The sequence below is a fragment of the Lepisosteus platostomus genome, chromosome 10 (assembly GCF_059453375.1).
Source record: "Lepisosteus platostomus isolate fLepPlt1 chromosome 10, fLepPlt1.hap1, whole genome shotgun sequence".
Classification (NCBI taxonomy): Eukaryota; Metazoa; Chordata; class Actinopteri; order Semionotiformes; family Lepisosteidae; genus Lepisosteus; species Lepisosteus platostomus.
This window is the reverse complement of record NC_142620.1, coordinates 21774591-21793174: the sequence shown is the minus strand read 5'-3', so window position 1 is coordinate 21793174 and position 18584 is coordinate 21774591. Positions and strand designations below refer to the sequence as shown.

The 18584-nt window shown below is 38.7% G+C and overlaps 1 protein-coding gene across 1 annotated transcript in view; it reads right to left on the bottom strand.

Annotated features, from left to right (window-relative positions):
• Window positions 1-18584, bottom strand: part of slc25a21 (solute carrier family 25 member 21) — a 200066-nt gene that overhangs the window by 48459 nt on the left and 133023 nt on the right. Inside the window, exon 4 of the mRNA XM_088648789.1 lies at window positions 1447-1530. Within this exon, the coding sequence (XP_088504915.1) occupies window positions 1447-1530 (84 nt within the window). The remainder of the gene's footprint in view (window positions 1-1446; window positions 1531-18584) is intronic.

The window sequence follows — 18584 nt, the reverse complement described above, 5'->3', positions numbered from 1 at the left end:
CAATTTCAAGATCTGACACTTTGTGGCAAGAACATTTTGCGAAGGGTAATCCCATCGTTATTCTACCACACTCACCACAGAAACAGTAGTAATGTTCAAACAAAACCCCTCTGAAACATAATAAAGGCCATAGATACCAGCTTGATGAGAAGCATTTTATTTGCAGTTTACAAAAAGGTCTATCAGTTCACTGGCGATTGACAGCTTGTGCTTATGGTAACAGAGGAAGTGTTGTTATAATGGAACGTTCAATCCATTTCTGTTTGACATGCTAAACAGCTGTCATGGCTGCTGTTGCTCAGGGCATTGACACGTTATAGCCTGACCCTATCCACAAACAGGCAACACAGCCCAGCAGGTGATTTGGAACAAGACGCATGTTGTTTCTTTTGGAAAAAATAAGAAGCCGGTGGTTTTCCAGTGCTGAGTAAACAAGACATTGGGAAAAACAAAAACAAGGATGCTGAAGGACAGTGATAAGGATCTGAAGGGTAATAACTTTCCCCACTCACTCCCAATAAGCACATGACCACATTTTGTGAATTTGAATTTAGTGGTGACATACAGTATAAGTGCAAAAAATGAGAATGAGCAGAATACATAACAAGAACAGGAATATAAGATACTGGGAACTGGATCCCAAGAAACCAATACAATCCTGAAGAGCTCCTATAAGGTAACACTATGTTATGTTTAGAGAATGTTTATAAGAGCCAGCTGGATGAGAACACCCAAAGACCAGGAGAATCTTTGGAAGTTCTTCACCCAGCAGTGGATCGACAGACTCATGACAATATGATTGAAAAGACCTAAATCACAGCAGTCCAGCCCTGGTCCCTGGTTTTGGAGAGCTGGTGTGTCTACAGGTTTTCATTCCATCTCTGCTCTGAATGAGCTAAACCGGCTGTTTACTAGTTTAACTGGACCAGTTTGACAGCTTCTCCCAGTACTTCTGGCACTGCTGGTTTAAAGAGACCATGAATACCTGCGGACACACTCCAGGTCCAAAATTGGACACCTCTGATCTGAATTTTTTTAAAAGATCCAAACAAGCAATAATGTCAGGATCCATAATGTTAATGTTCAGCAAATTTAATCTTATTAGCTTTCATTTATTTGGCATGACCTTACATTTAAATTTACTCATCATCAACAATTCTGAGGTGACAATGTGCGCCAATCCATTCCCTTCTCTCTCCATAAAAGTGCTTTGCATTTAGAACTGCAATTTCTATTGTAGTCATAATAAAGCCCAAGTAACCTACACTACACAGTGAAATTACAGTTGAATGTTGACTGACTTCACTTTAGGCCGTAACTTGGTATTCATCCACCTGTACCTTCTATATGTTGAATACAGGTGACACCTTAGAAATAAGGAGTTTTATAAGGAAGGATATAAAGTTCATTTCATGATTTAAAACAGACATAAGGTAAAAAGCTTACCCTTCATTCCGGAATATGGTCCTGAAGCAGTCACCAAGACTCTTGTAACTGTTTGGGTCACTTCTCCCTCTCTGGATTTGAAATCTAGAAAAATATGAGACAATAATGAGTGATTATGACAGCATAACAATTCCTCAGTAGGACTGATGAGTGAGAATGTTCTAAGAAAGGATATAAAGAGCTTTTCAGTCTCTAAAATGAGAAAGCAATTTCAATAGTATAAAAATTAAACAGATTTTTTGCTTTCTCCCTTAATTCAGTGGGGGTGGCCTAATGTGGCAGGTAATCTGTCAGTTTTATGATTCCGTCCCCATGCGAACGCTGCTGTACTACCCTTCGATAAGGATCCCCAGTAGCTACAGCCAGCCAAGCTATAAAAGAGAGGACTAGCGTTGCACCTTGCAATAGACTGGTATCCCCTCCATGGTGGGGGGAGTCACAAGCCCTCTAGTCTGCTTAACTTCACAAAAAAACAGGATGGTTTGGCCTGATGATTTGCTATGGTTCCATTGTGGACTTAATTTTCACCTCTTAATTCACTTACTAACAAGCAAGGACTTTTGCCACCAGTGTAACTGTTTTTTTTCTTGAGTGATCATCAAATGACATTGACAACCACGCCAATTCAATACTGACCGAACAAGAACAAGGCACATGCAAATAAGCTCATTTTATTTCTTTCTTTTTTTTTTTTAGAGAGCATCCACTCGGCCTGTGCATTAACCGCAGTTGGAAATAATAAATAAGCCAGTATTCCCTGGCTTTCTTTTTATGAAGAAGACCAATGGGGCTCTCACCCAGTCTAAAACCATACGATGTCAATTACAGCCATGTTATGAAGGCAAAACCTGCTTAAGGCTGGAATTCGGTAACATTGTAACAACCTGCATGCCTTTATGTAAATTTTTACAGGACTCTCTTACAACACTTCCCCTGCATTGGAGAACTTGAAACATTTACTTAACCCAAGGTGACCAATTAGTTTAACTTTTTTTACAGCAGGGTTTTGTTGCTGGCTGGTACTAGCGAACACGCTAGTAACACTTCTATGGTTACGTGTAAATTTTTAATATGAAATAGTCCTTCGCAAACCCAGTTGGAGTAACAGCAGAGCAGGATAGGCCTGGCTAGTTAACAGAAGCTGCTTCACGGTGTTTTACAATGCTGCCTCTGGCATCGGGTCGCTGTCCCGATCATGGCAGTGGGGAGCTGCAAGAAAACTACATAAAACCACATTAAAGACTGACCTCAACCCCTTATAAAGCTCTCTGAGGTTCTACTGAAAAGAAAGAAGTGACAGCTTTGCTACAAAATCAATTAAGAAGACAACAGGCTTTTCATTTACTGTGCTGTAGGACAGAGTTGCAGAAACAGTAAAGGAGCTAAAATCTCTGAAACACCTTCAGGAAAAGTTCACAACTGATCACACACTGCAGTGAAATATTGTTTTTTACAGTCTTTACCTTAACATGGAGATGGCAATAATGTATTTTATATGATTATTGATAATGACATTTATTTATGTGCAAGGTATTTACACATTTGATACTCAATACACCTATCAAAAAATATCATTTCAGATTTTGTATAAGATTTTTTAGAGACACTAAACTGATGGTTTGCAATTTGTCACATTGTTAAAAAAAAAAAGCAGAGACCTTCTGGCAAAACTGGAAGTAAACAATGTATTGTTTTTGTTTTCATTGTTTTGTACTCAGGGTATGTTTGTTTGATTTGCTTGTTTCTCATTAAATTTGTTTCTGAGTGCCAAATGAGCATTTATGATGTGTATGATGTGATGGTAAACAGTTAACACCTATATTTGCCACTTTATGGACTTACATTAAACTCTATACCAGGTAGCTCTTTCAACAGGTAATGTAAAAAGTATAATCGTTTCTGTTCACCTCTCTTACACACTCTCTTTCCTTGGCATATGAAAGCCTGGACTGATTGCATTTCAGAACGTGGCTAATTAGGAATGCCAGTGAGGGATACATTTAAACCCCAGTCACTTGAATTTCTGTCAGCAGCTTTTTTAAACTGGATTTGTTTTCTGCACTGTTGCACTGATGTGCATAATCTGTGGAGAATGTTCGTTCATTACAGAACCACATGCTGGACCTGAATTAAAGTATGCTTGAAAAGGAAAGAGGAGAAACACGGTTTTGATTAAAGAAGAACAAGAAATAACTTTTGAAAGTAAATGATAGACCTCCTCCAGCAAAGCAGAGGTTTTTTGGCACTTAGAAGGGAGGAAGGACTACTCTCTTCATGAGGCCACTTCATGGCCGCTGTCTGGTCAAAAGGTCACAAGGTAGCCATCTGACCGGGTCTCAGAGTGCACCATAAAGACGACTGGATCCGATGTGGAGGCACCTCGCTGGATTTTATAACAAAAAAGATTAACATCCTGGAGGGGCGTCTCATGGAATCCAATTTTGTGGATTCCCAAATAGCTTGTAACCTCTGCTCAAGAAAATAGTTAAAACAGTGTCATAAACGGACTACCAACATGTATAAAGACAGAGCTTGAGAAGATTTAAGACCAGTGGGGCTTGTAAACAAATTTAAATCAGCCTTAATTAAACGCATATGACATCTGGTCAAAGACCGAATCTTTTTTCTGCTTTTTTGGCCCTGTGTTCTCTGCCCTGTTATCCAGAAGACCAGCTTACTTCTCTATTAGCCCTTAGAGCAGGAGACTCTATTTGCACGGTCCCACAACAGCTATTGAGCCCTGCCTTGACCTCCAGGTCAGCTCATTTCCTTGCACCTCTTTCTTACCCTGCCGTAAAATTTGGTTGGGATACAACAGTCAAAGGGAAAGAGATAAGTTACAATGTTCTGATGAATGAAAGAATAGATCATCTGCTGATGTTGTGCTCTCCTTGTACACTGTCTCACAGCCCCAGCAGTGAGGGATTCAGATCCATAAAGTGAAAAGGGAAGCAAGAAGGTCCAGTCAGCTAAGCGTGAGTAACACTATAGTTTCATGTCAAGGTTTGTTTGAAAGCATTCCCCCACCAACAACACGGCAATCCAAACAAAGCTAATGTATTCGTGTTATTTGACCATTATTTCCATTTGTGTATATATCTCAGCCATACGCAAATCTACTGCCGAATTCAGAGATTATTTGATTCATCTCACCCTCCACATAAGCTTCCGCAAATATTTTAAGAAAAATATATTTAAAGATATGCATGTCTTGAAAGCAAGAATTTGAAACCCAAAATGTTTCATTGAAAATGTTTCTACAAGGCTTAATCTGATATTGTGATACAGCGTGTGTATTCAACACACACAAATGATAATTCTAGGGTTTTTTTTTTAAGCTTATTTTCAAAGCAATGGCAACGGCTTCATTTAAGGTGCAAATGTAACTTGTAAAGAGAGTACACTTGATGCAAAAGATGTACATTTTTATTTGTCAGTTACTGAAAAGCAAAGGCTTCTATTCCTTCAAGCTGATGTATTCAGGGTGACCAAGAAAAGGGGAAGACATGACATTGTAAAACTATAGTATCAGAGACAAATTAAAGATTTCTGAAGCTGGCTGAACAAAACCTATTCTTGTACAGTATCTTGTTGGTTTGTTTCAAGTATTAAGACATTCTCCTGGAATTGCTTTAAGAGTTATGAACAGAGAAAACCTACAGCAGACCAATAATTTCAGAAGATTAAATTAATCCTAGAAATTGTGTTCACTGCATCTTCTGTTGAAACACATTTATAACACAATATCACAAATGATACAGTGCAAAACTGAGGACCCCAGTGAAAGCACCACATCCCAAACCCCTCAGAATACACTGAAATATTCCGGAGAACTAGAAGTACTTGAAGGCTAAGGTTGAATGGTATCATTCCAAACCACCAAATGTCACTGCAAAGCAAAGCGCTAATTTCATCTGACTATACCCTTCTTTAATTTAAAATATTGGAATATTTAGTTTTATTTCTAATATAAATGTTTCATTTTTTTAATCTAGAGCTCTGCAGTTCACACTAAATCTAGAGCTTTGATATTTTGCAACCCTTAACTCTTGATTTATAGAAGGAGACGAACACTTGAGTTTTTAAAAAGATGTAGCGCTCCAACCAATCCTGCTGTCTCCTGTGGGTGGACTGAGCAGTAAATCCTGATGGAGAAAGAAAGGCCCTGGAATTTCTTATCACTTCCAACTCTTCCATCGGAAAGTGCACAGACATTCCACATTCTTTAATAAACACAATAAAAAGCACAACCTCTCAACTCCAGATCGCTCTGTATTTAACACTTTACCCTCCCGTTGGTACAGCATGAGTGGGCAGAGGTGAGGGCAGAGTGGCAGAGGTGCTTCTTGGGTGAGTGCAGCGCTCGGGGCTAATAAGCTTGGAATCTCGTATAAAGGTCGAACAGTTAGAAGTCTGTAGTGCAGCCTAAATGAGCAGGGACTGCCCCTTTCACACTTTTATAGACACTGCACAGAGTTTAAGAGCAGAAGCAGGGCCCTGTCCTTTGGAGACCTTTAAGGATAATTAGTTTTCACAGGTTTGATAGGGATTTGCCACCAATACGTAATTTTAAGCAGACAGAATAACACACCTATAAAGGCGAAGTACAAAGTGAGTTCTGTGCGTTCTGAGAAAGGCACAGCCAATTCACGTTTAAGAGACAGATACAGTACTTGCTTTCCACATGAGAAAAGATGGTCCAGTTGTTTTAAACTTCATTTGTCTTCTGAAGTCAATGAATGTCTCTCACTACAGAAACATACTATAGATTCACTTCCTCTAAAACGGAGATTGGTCCTGCAACCCAATCCATCACGTTTGCTGATCACATTTACTAACATCATTTGTTGCCATCTGCACATCCATGAAGCTAAAAATTGTACTTTGTTTGTTTGTTTGAAAAATTGTACTTTCTCAAAAGGACACATCTTATTTTATTCTCTTATTTTGCCCTTTTTCTATCCTGGTCTATAAAGATTCTGCTGCAGAGAGTGAACTATACCCAACCGCCTTGCTTACTTCCAGATGTGGTTCTTATGTTGTTGAAAGACTTTCTGAGAATATCCATGTTTGAATGTGGATATTTAACTTATTCTTTCAATTCATTTGAATTGCATAAGCCTTTATGAAAAGATAAACCTTTAATATGCCAATAGATTATTAATCATCATTTTGTTTGCGGTGGTGTTATTAAACATAAATATATGGAATTCCAAATGGCAGCATAAAATACAATATTTTTATTCTTCTCTTAATTTCAAAGATTTACAAAAAAAACAGGAACACTGCTGGAAGACTGCAATTGGCAGTAACAACATACTGTAGCAGAATCCTCAAATAATCAGTAGGCCAAAAGAGTTGAAGAAAGTATTAATTTAATAATAATAATAAGCCTAACCATGGGTTTCATGATTTCTTAGTTTCTTACAAAACTTAAATGGGTGATCATCTTTTTTATTTGGGAGCTTTACATTTTTTCATTTGTTACAGCACTGCCGTTTGACACCTGAGCCACAAACCTGGATGTTAAAATACAGTAAATATAGTACAGCAGAGATTTCCATGGCAGGTTTGTGGAAACCATGCCAAACCTTTAATTTACAATTACATTTTTATCAGTTCAGCAGAGAACCTATGAAGACTCATGCTTAGATCGAACAGCAGAATAATTTTTGTATTCAACAGATGCCTTTTTTCCTACGGTTGGTGGAGAGATGTGCATCTTTCTGCAATGCCCTTAGCTGTGTCTTCCAGAACCTGCAGTGCCTCTTGACCAACACATACAGTGCCTTGCAAAAGTATTGGACTTTTTGTGTTACAACATGGAACCATGATGTATTTAACTGAGAATTTTACCACTCATCAACACAAAAGTACTCTATAATGTCAAAGTGAAAAACAAATCCAGACATTTTACTAAATTAATTTAAAATAAAACAAACAGAAAATAATTGAATGCACATGTTTTCACCCCCCAGAGGTAATACTTGGTAGGACCACCTTTGGCAGCAATTACAGCTGTGAGTCTCTTTGGCATTGCACATCTTGACACTGGAATTTTTGCCCAAAACTTCCTCTGAACAGGGGTACCAGGACCCACCCCTAGAGCCAGTCTTGGAGATGGAGTTCACTGGTGAGCACCTGAAGGCCAAGTCACCAGTTAAACCTGGCTGACTCAAAAGACGGCTGCCTGGAGCCAACTTAAGAAGGCTCAACACCCACAAAAGAAAGGGTGAGGGTCAGGTGCAATGCCTGACGGATCGTGATAATGATGGACATGACCTTGACAATAGAGACTGTCAAGACTACTGGGCTACTGGGACCTAATAAATTACTTTCCTGGCTGGGGGAAGAGGCAGGATGCTGTTGATCTCACCCCCACAGATAGCATTGGCTCTGGAACCAAACTTCTCCAATGAGAGAAGACTGATTGCTATTCTGGAGTAATCCAGAATCACTTCACAGAACCAGAGCTGCACAGAGGGTATTTCTTCTTCTTGGAGATGTTGGGTTCCATGCTTGAGAGGGAGCCACCTAACAACTGGATAGTTCTACTGGGGACTTACATGTGCATTATTGCAACAAAACAATGAAGATACCCAGAGGGAGATTACTGGGCTGAACCCCAGTGGTGATCTGTTTCTGGACTCCTTTGATAGTCATGGATTATTCACAATGCAAACCATGTTCAAACACTGTCCATAACTGAAACTGGTTCCACTGGAGCTCTACTGGGCACACTCAAATGCATGGAGACCTTGTGAGTGTCCCATGCTGGAGAGACTATTTCTCTTGGCAGGCATGGAAAAGCTTCCCAGACAAAGTTCCCAGAAGGAGATGGAATCTCCTGGAATGCACTTGAAAGAGTTATGATTCTCTATACTCTGCATTCTTCTACAACAACCCTCTCCAGAAGAGGACTGCAATGGGGTGATAATGTTGATTTTACCTGGGTGATTGCTATTAAAAATATAATGCATATGTAATTAGTTGAAAATGTAATCTTTCATTAATAGCTATAGTCAATAGTTAAATTACATATTCCCTTTCTTTTCAGAATTTGTCTAAAATGTTATAGAAAAGCTTTTTTTCAGTTTTTTTATTGTCAAAAACAACATGTACTGTAAGCTTTCAGACAGAACAAATTCTTACAGAGGTGAATGTTTTAGAATTAGCTCTGAAAATATAAGGTGGCACAAATGCTGATATTCAGTCATACAAAGACACTTCCTTTTCTCTAATTTCCTGTTGATGTTCTGTGAGCTGTGTTTTTAAAGCACAGGCATTTCAACTCAATTGTAGCCAAACAAAGGACTAAATTCAGGTGGAGGGGAAAGGGGAAATATCAGAACAAAATACACAGACAGAAAAGTAGCAGAGGTAGAGGCAGGGGAAGGAGATAACAAAATAAGTGGGCAAAAGAGAAGAGATGAGGAGCAAGGAGAGGCGGGAAGATGATGTGAGTGTTAGTATCAGCACCGCCGTGCCGTCTGCAGACTTTGAGGCTTTGGCTCAAGCAGCGGGTTGAATTTCACTCTCACCACAGGCCGACTGCTGCCTTGGGGCTCTGCAGATAATGAACCTGCCAAGGGATTAGCAAGGAAACACTTGTGTTTTTATAAAGTTTGTCCACTTCCCTTAAGAACCAAGTTCATCCTACATGACATTTACAAATGACTTTCCCTAGCTCAGCCTAATGGGAGTTTTGCATTTGACCCTGAACCAATAAGACATCAGATACCATCACCCATATGACTAAAATATGACCTCAGATATAGAGGAAAGGGCTTGGCTTGCAAACCCTCATACTAACGGTCAAACTAGCCCAGTGTTGATCTGACAAGCAAGGATGGTGAAGCACATGCAGCAGTTAGAATGCAAGTTATTGTTTACAAAATAAGCTCCTTAAATATACAGTGACAAATGTACACATTAAACCTGCTGTTACTGTGGACCGCCTATAAAACAACATTAAATCGACGAGAAGAAGTGATTGGGGAGGAGTCAGTTATTTTCGAGATCTATTCCAACAAAAATACTTGCGTTCAATTCTGCCTTGTGTCAGGTCTGTGTAAGAAAACAGCAAAAAATCAACTGACTTTAACAAATCAGTTTCAATCCAATGAAGACTGAACAGTTTAATGCCCTAACAGGTTGGTTGCTTGGCATTACCAGCCAGCTGTAAATAACACAAGATTAACCCTCCTTGCTGTTTCAGCTGTTTTATTCTTTGCTGATTTTATAAAGCGATGCATGCAGGAAATGATCATACTCTCACAGTGAGGGTAATTCATCAATAAGCTTCAGGTGATACCTACAAACAAAGGAGTCTGACCTTGTGGTGGCCTTGTCAGATGTTACTTGTTGTATAAAAAGAACAAGACCAGTACTAATAAGAAATGTTAAAGTGGGAAAAAAGAAAGCAAATTAAGATGAAAAGCAAAAGAAAAGTTTGGGGAATGTCAGTTCCTGGCTGTACTCAAGTGGTAGTAGAAGGTGAAAATGGAATTAACCAGCAAACAGCTACTCCTGGACCCCTGATGGCACCTGCAGGCCTTCAGCAATGTCAGTGAGACTTGTGATGCTACTCCAGGTGGCGGTAGCTCACCCGTCAGGCACTTTGGAGCTGCCAGCACAATGATAAATGGCTCTGCTGATGGTCGTGTCAGCATGTCTTCCAGTTTGCTACTGGAGAGCAGTCTTATGTTCACTGGTGATCACAAAGCGGGTGGGTATATAATTAATAAAAGACACCCCAATTGGTCAGTGTGGTGGCTGTCTCACAGGACTGTCTTGGGTCATGGGTTCAAATCCAAATGGGCACCTTCTGTCTAGAGTTTGCAAGTTCTCCCTGTGTCTTCAATGATATTTTTCAGGCTCTCCATTTCCTCCCACTTCCCAAAGACATATTGGCTAGGTGGACTGGGCTCTCTAAATTGTTCCCGTCTCATTACCCCACAATGGAGTGGCACTGTGTCCAGGCTGTAGTCCCACTTTACACCGTATGCATCTGGGATGAGCTCCCAGATTCACTGTCACCCACCAGAAAAAAATAATTGTCTTGCTGATGATGGGTGGATGCACTTTTTGTCTTCTAAGTAGATTCAGTTCTTGCTTTCCTTTTTCAATAAATTGTTCCAAAATCTAAGTTAATCTATTTCTTCCCCAGAGGTGGGTGAGGAACAGTGTTTAAGGTTCTGAACTTATATCTGGAAGGTTGTGTTCAAATTCCCAGTCTTCCTTAAGTAGTATATTTTGCTTTAAGTGTGCTAGTGTCATAAAACAAACTGAAACATTTCCATGGTAAGTAACATGCTGAAACCAAAAAGGTTTAAAGTCTCTGGACAATCCTCATTTTTAGATGCACAAGAGGGTTAACAAAAACATGGCAACTGTCCCGCCCAGAACATTACAGAGCGCACAGCCCCTTTGATTTCCTGCTCGAATGTGTGAGCTATCGCTCATTCTCTGCCCCCTGCCCTACCGTCTGTAAAAATATTGCAGAGACTGCATGGGCTCAGGCAGAACCACAAAAAAATGAAGCTTTACCGGGTTCTTAATATGTTTAAAATGGCAGATTTTTGTACCATTTCTCTCATCGTTGTAATAAAATTGTTTTCCTAGGGCTGCCTTCACTATGCCCTTTATAATACCTGCAAACGAACAAGTAAAGGTTTATTCTATGCTGAAAAGAGAAGAAAAGAAACACATTTTTGGCTTTGGAGTCTGAAGACTCCACAGCCAAAACTACGCATGCTGATGCAGCTACCTACTTTATAATACCTGCCCTTAATGTCCCTAATAGGGCAGTGTCTCCCGAATGGAGTTAACCGTTTCATTCAGAAAAAAACTAGACACCACAAAAAACACAAACTCCACCAACAGCTATTGCTTTTAATCCAGGCCACAACTACAGTAGATGGATCAGTATATCCTGCTTGCAAAACTGCTGTCGGTCCGGGTTTGATTTTAAATTTCCACGCAAACATCATGGGTGAAGCTTTAAAAACTAAAAATCACCACAAGGATACTTTGCTTTGTGTTAACAGGTCATGTCACGGCAGTCAGTAAAGATGTAGTATTAAAGGTTACACTTAATGAAAGGAACACGAGTTTCACTCATGTTTACTCAAAATGTATCAACATATATTTAATCTTTGAGGAAAATGCACTATACTGTAGATACCTGTCAGACTTCAACAAGAATGCTACCATATTGTCAATATCCACTGTTTTTTCTGTTTTCACTGGGAAAAAATTCATTTTGAATAAAAACAATCTGAGGGAAAAAAAAATCTGTGCAACTAATGGGAAGAAGAAAACAAAAAATAGATGCAATACCTGTTTAAAGTACACTTCACTTCAAATATGTTGATGATTTTATATAAAAAACAAGGTGGAACAGAGTTTTTAGGGAAAACAACATTGTTTAACACAAAAATGTTTAATTTGGATCTTCCTGTACATTGTACTTTACAAAATAAAACTGTGTAGTTCACACAACCTGTAACAGGCTTACATTTTGGTGACACACATTTTGACTGAAACGTGGTGACCGTTTAGAAGAGGAATTCAGTAGTTCAGTCTAATTCTCTTCAAACATGCTGTCACCGTTTAAAGGCATAGTGTATTTAATAGTTTAATACTTAAAGCATTAACCCGCCTGGCTGAGAAATCCTCCCCCCTCACTTGCAAGGAATGAACTATGGAGGCTTCTGTAAGAGTGAGGGTGAGGTGGAGGGAGGGGTGTGAGAGAAAAGATGAGTGTACAGGGATTCAGCAAGAAAAAGGGCCAACAAAGTGACAAAAGCTAGTATTCAGGTTTACAGTGACCACTAGAGTTCTGCCCAGAAACATCATGTCATGACTTCTGGAACATTTCTTCCAGGTTTTGGAAACACTGTTCAACATTTTTTTTGCTTTGATGTAATCCTCTAAATTTAACGTACTGTAGCTAATTCATTGGTGGTTAGGAATAGGTCAAGTTGTTTCTTGACCTGTCCCAGAGAGTCAACTTCAGCAACATAGGTGGGTAGTTTTTATGTCATTACCTACTACAGTAGGTTTTGCTTAAAGAAAAGATACCTTTTTTCAGTTATAGGTGTTTTGATAACTGAGATTTTAAATTAACAGAAGATAATTTCATCCTCTTTCAATATGGTTTTACAGCACAGCTGAGTTAGTGTACTCATTACAGTGGTGATTCTACTCTTATTTGTCTCTGTTATTCCTTATGAACCATATTCAATAACAGTCCAATAAAATCTGTGATTTGTGTCCTCCCAACTGGTCACAATCATATTACAATCCCTAACCAAAGAATCCCACTACAGAACAGGAAACTGTGATTTTTCATGGAAAAAAAACATTAAAAAAACACTCAATTCCTGGGTTCTATATCTTCAATGGAGTTTTGCATTCCTGCTTCTTAGGATGAAGAGGAGGAGGCTACAGTGCTTGAGCTCAGTGTGGTTCTATGGAGGGAGTCAATACTGAGTGCCTGCACTGTTACTAATTACTGTAATGGAATGTTCACTTATGCTGATAATGACTAGACACACACACACAAAATAACTAGAGAGCTTGAAATAATGTGCATAGAACACCTCAGGCAATGAGCAGAGCCGTTGTTTTCTTAACGATGCAAAATGATCTAAACTTAACAAGCTGAAATAATAGAAGACTAAAAAAATAGCTTAATGCAACAAATACACAGCCTGTTCCGCTCTAATCCAAGTCAAGAACAAAACGTCTTTAACTCATAAGGGCTTAATAGCTAAAGTGAAACAAATGGGCCTTTTAGTACAGTACCGCATAATATGAAAAGTATTTTATTTGGCAAAACTCAGAATGAGAAAAGGTCATGCAGTGTTTAAAAGGAAGCAAGCAAAAAGTACAGTCTAGTCGTCAAGTAAGCAACAAAACAGGTATGAAAGGTTGAATAGAAAACCCTGAGATATTGTGGCAAAAAACATAGCAAAAAGCACAAATTGTCTTGTATTTCATCTGTCCTGCTGTTTCTTTTCATAAGCTTTCCTTGGAAATTACAGGGCACACCTGGGGGTAACAGGAATGTGCGCAAGTGAAGTGAGAAGATGAAGTTGTCCCGATTGTCTCTCCCAGTGTACAGTGAGGATGTCATCAATCAAAGTCAAGCCTTCATCAAAGTGATTTTCCAAAAGATCGCTTTCAGACAGAATTACCTACTTTCATGTTTGCTGTGATCAAATAGAGCTCATGTTCTCATAGTTACCTTATGGCAGCACCAGATTTTTTTAATCATCAGCTGGTTTAAACAATAGTCGTTTCTCAGCGAAATCAACGTGACCTGGTGCGCCATTTACAATCTCCTACTTGAGACACTAATTTCTAAATGCCCTTAACACAGAGTGCAGATTGTTCTGTATCCTATGCTTTATTTATGCTGCTACTTTCCCCCTCTCCCTCAAACCTGAAGAAGACACCATAGTTGAAATGTTGTGCTTTTCTTTTCCTTTCAGAATGGAATAAACCTTTCCTGTTCCTTTGCAGATTAATCAGTATGTTTTTCATGCACAAGCTCTGCTGCACACTGAAATTAAATAAAACCTAATCTGCAGAGACTTAACCTCTCCTGATTTAAATTTATTTGATATTTTTATTTACATGTCTTGGGTCATTGACTGTTTGAAAAAAACAGTTTAAGCATATTTGCATGGTAAGGGAGAATGCCGAGTCTGTACTTTAGAATATAACATAGTCAACAACTGCAGTACAACAATAAAATGTTGCTGTCTTTCCCCAGCTTTTTTGGAATTTGATAACACTACAGCTCATAAAAACACTGAAAATCTAAAGAGGGTTGCAATGCGGAAATTCCTGTTCAATCCTTCGATGAAGGTCAGTCTGACAGGTAATAAAAATTGTATATAAGAATATCATCAGTTTAGCTCAGCATAATACAAGCACTGAAATCTCCTTTAATCCATGACATTAGTGTCAGCTAAACCCTAATGCAGAATTCTTGCAATTATTTCAGTTCAGTATCAGTTCTTATAATGCAGAATCTCTGCCACATGTCATCTATAAATGTTTTTTAAAACAAATTGGCTTCATTACTCTGCTCTCCTCCCCACTGATAGCTGATGTGTTGTGAGCTTTCTGGCGCACTATGGCTTCCGTCGCATCATCCAGGTGGATGCTGCACATTGGTGGTGTTGGGGGGGAGTCCCCATTACCTGTAAAGCGCTTTGAGTGGAGTGTCCAGAAAAGCGCTATATAAGTGTAAGCAATTATCATTATTATTATTATTATTATTATTATTATTATTATTATTATTATTATTATTCACCTGTCCCCCTTTATAGCCAGTGATGCAGGGAGTGTTGTGCTGTCTATAGACCATGGGGCAGCAGAAAAAAGCCACCCACACTGCTTTAACAGACACACAGCACGTGTTCGGTTCTGAGTTGCATTCTCTCAAAGACACTTAAGATTGAGGAACAAATATGGGGGAGTCACCAGGGAAAGGCACACTGATCCCCTTGTCAGCCATACAGAATGCAACAGCTCTCTCAGAAACAGAGAGCATGCTTCTTCAACTCCTTGCAGAAGCTGTTGGACCCAGACAAACAGTCATCATAAGCCAACACAGAAGAATCCTTTGGACGGACTGGCACATATGGTCATCTGGTCCCAAACCCACTCAACTTGTAAAGCTCTTAAAAGATGTGCTGTGCCCCTGATAACACCCTAATGGTCACTGGGGAGGTGTATCTTGTAGGAATGTATTCTTGTTTGTGAATGATTACTGGGTTTGTGCTAAATGAACATTTGAGACAGAGGTACAGCAATATTATATTGATTCTTACCGTCATAAATGACACCGAGAATCTGATTTTAAAAGGCTGCAAAGAGTTATTACAGTAAGATCAGTAAAAGTGAATACATTCTGAATAATTTATTCAATTTATTATTTATTCAGCTTTATCTTTTCATTAATTAGAACAGGTTGAAATTTCTGACATTCCTTTAAACTTTGCTGACCATATATACTCTACTTACTCATCACTCACTGCAATATTGCATGTATTTTGACTCCCTTATTTATATGTATCATAGAACCAACTTTATGTATTGAAAAAGATAACATATCTTCCTATTATTAATTCACTCCTAGGTCTCCTAAGGCTCCTCAGTTATTTTATATCTCTTGCTAAATTGCAAAGAAACAATTGCATGTTTTTCCAAATGTAAAGGACTTATATCAAGTAGGGCAAATCTGTATCTGGCCTCCTTGTAATGTGCCTTTCATCTCCCTGGCATGTGTTACTCTCACTTGCTGCCATTTAGTGTGCGCTAAAATTGATCTGTTTATTGGTAGCATTCGAGATTAATGTTGCTGTTATTATGATTTGAGCAGTTCCCTTTTGCAGAAAGAGACTGAATTCTTCACAAAATTTTGTAAATTTCTTTGCAAAATCACCTGGCTAAATAAAAGTAAACAGATAATTAGCTCAATCAGGAACAAAGGTTGGAAGAATTACCATGTGATGATCTACAAATCTGGTTGCAGGAAAAACTAGCAAAAGTGAAAGTGTTTTTGGAGTTTTTCCCAGGTGCTAAACTGGGACCATAATAATCAATTTTCTTGTTTCCTAATTCAGTTTTGAACTCGGCCCTTAGAGGTGAAAGACTAGTTTAAAATCCCACTTAGAAGAAAACAAGTTTAGATCAAAGAAACTACATTGTTTATGAACTCACATAAGTAAACAGCATGACAGCTACTTGCACAAACCTAACACCAAGCAGAACAGCATCTCAATTTCTGCAAGCCAAGTAATGAGAAAAAAGATCTACCAGGACCCACCGTGATCCAATTAAAACCTCCAGTTACGGGAAGAAAAAAAAAAGAAAGGAAAAACTTTCACTTTTTAAGAAAAGAAAGGAGACATAAGTGGGATGAAGGAAGCTGCAAAGTATCATGTAAAGGCTAGAAATAAGCCATCAGTGTCTAGCCAGGGGATGCCAATCCTCTGTAATACGATCCCTACATAAACCATAATCTCCTTTTTATTTCCCCTAATGAGGCAGGAGTTAAAACAGTTGACCTGATCAGACTCAGATGGTAGCCCTGGAGGACTGAGCCCCCTGCTGCAAGCTTGGCCCGACACCCTTTGTTACCTCCAAGTGAGCTGCAACCAGCCTGTGAACCATGTAACTAGGTGGTTTCCAGGTTAATGAAAAGCTGTAACTCCATCCCTGGTGTCTCTGTGGAAGTCCAGGGCCCAGAGCACATGTGACAGACAGCCGCATTCCTGCCTCTGTCCACTAACTAGGCTTAATGGATTCTGGTGGTAGCATTGTGGGGGGGACGGGGGACGGGCATAAGTCTGGTCTCAATGCAGGACGAGAAAAAGCTACCTAATTGGAGCTTGTTTTTGCTTGGGCACACTATAATGCAGTTAAAGACCTTGTACATTACAGAGGTGATAGAAAGTCAGTCATTCTTTGATTCCAAGGGGACCTTCAATAATAATACAAGGCAGCCAGTTTAAGCCCAAAAAATGTCCACACCAACAATAACTGTCAAACACACAAACTTTTTTTTTTCATTTTAGTCTCTTAGCTGTTTCCATTTGTTGAAACGTAATTATTGATATCCTACAAGCACTATAAACAACACAAATGCTACTTCCTGTGCACATCCTGAGCTTTAGTGTTTCCGATCCCCCATATTTGATAACAAGGCAAAACTTTTTTTTTTATAAGTTAAAAAATGTTTTCACTAAAGTTCCATTAAGGGAAAGACTGCTCTGATGATTCCCCTTAATTCCTCTCTAGAGGGGTAAACGTTTAATAAATCTTCCCCACTTCTGCAAGCTAGCTAATATCTCATAATCACTCACTTGATTACTGGGTTCCTGTTAGCTACAGGGCTTTTCTTCCAGCTGTGAAGCCTTCACTTGAATGATTATAGAGACATTCTTTAAGATCAATGATAAGTATTTGATATTTGTGCACCAACCACCAATGTCATTGTCTGCAAAAATCACAAAAAATGGCAGAGTTGAGCATTAATTCAACAGGAGCCACAGTAACAGTACACTAGTGATTTGCATGAAATACTTTGGTCTTTTCACCTGTAAAAATAATATTCTTTGAAAAAGTGCATAATAAAAAGATGGGGAAGCTACAGAGCAGGTGACAGAGGAAATTGTGGGAGAATTGTTTGTTTACCATAAGCCCAAGGATGCAAAGCTAAGCTTGTAGTTTTATGTTTGTGAATAAAATCAGTTTCTGTTTATACAAGTCATGTTTCAAAGACAAACAAAACAATAACTAGCTGCAGTGGAAAAATAAAATTGTCCATTTCCATACGAGCACATTTGTTTTTGGAAGAACTTGAGAAAACATGTGGTTAACTTGGTTAATTGTGCAGTTTGCCACTCCTTGGTTTTCTAGACTGCCTTACAAATTGTCATGTTAAAATTGGATATCTTTGGAAAACAAGATCTTTTTCCATGACTTTAGTGAAAAAGACAATACAACATTTTCTCAAATTGTCAGGGATAATAAGATGTGATATCTTGACATACACAACCAGAGAAAATCCGAAAGTTTTACTTTGAAAATGTAATACACATTTCAAAAACATAGAAGTCAAGCAACCTATTGTCTTATTGTCCATTTTTAGACTAGTGCACAGAATGTTGATACATCTTTAATAGTCACTTGAAATTCACATCACATCATTTAAACATATCTAACTATAATAACCCAAAAGTCTTTTTATTTGTAATACAAGCCTGGTTGAGATTAGTTACCTTTTAAAAAAAAATCCTACATTCATGTAAAAAGGTCAAGACTGCAAAATGAAGTAAACAACCCAAGCTGCAGTAAAAACAAATCTGAAAAACAGAATAAAACAAAAAAAAAACGTGAGATGGCTGCCAGCAGTTTGGTATTTCTTCAATTTACCACAATGGAGGAGAGCAGCGTTGACCTTTTGAGATAAATTCCTTTCTCTTCTTCCAGACAAGGAGAGTTCTAATTGACAAAAGTAGCAAATGTTACAATACTTTGATGGCTGCCCTTCATAAAAAAGGTTCAGATGCTGCTGAAATTCTCTCACTTTTGTGGGAGTCTACCTTAGTCCA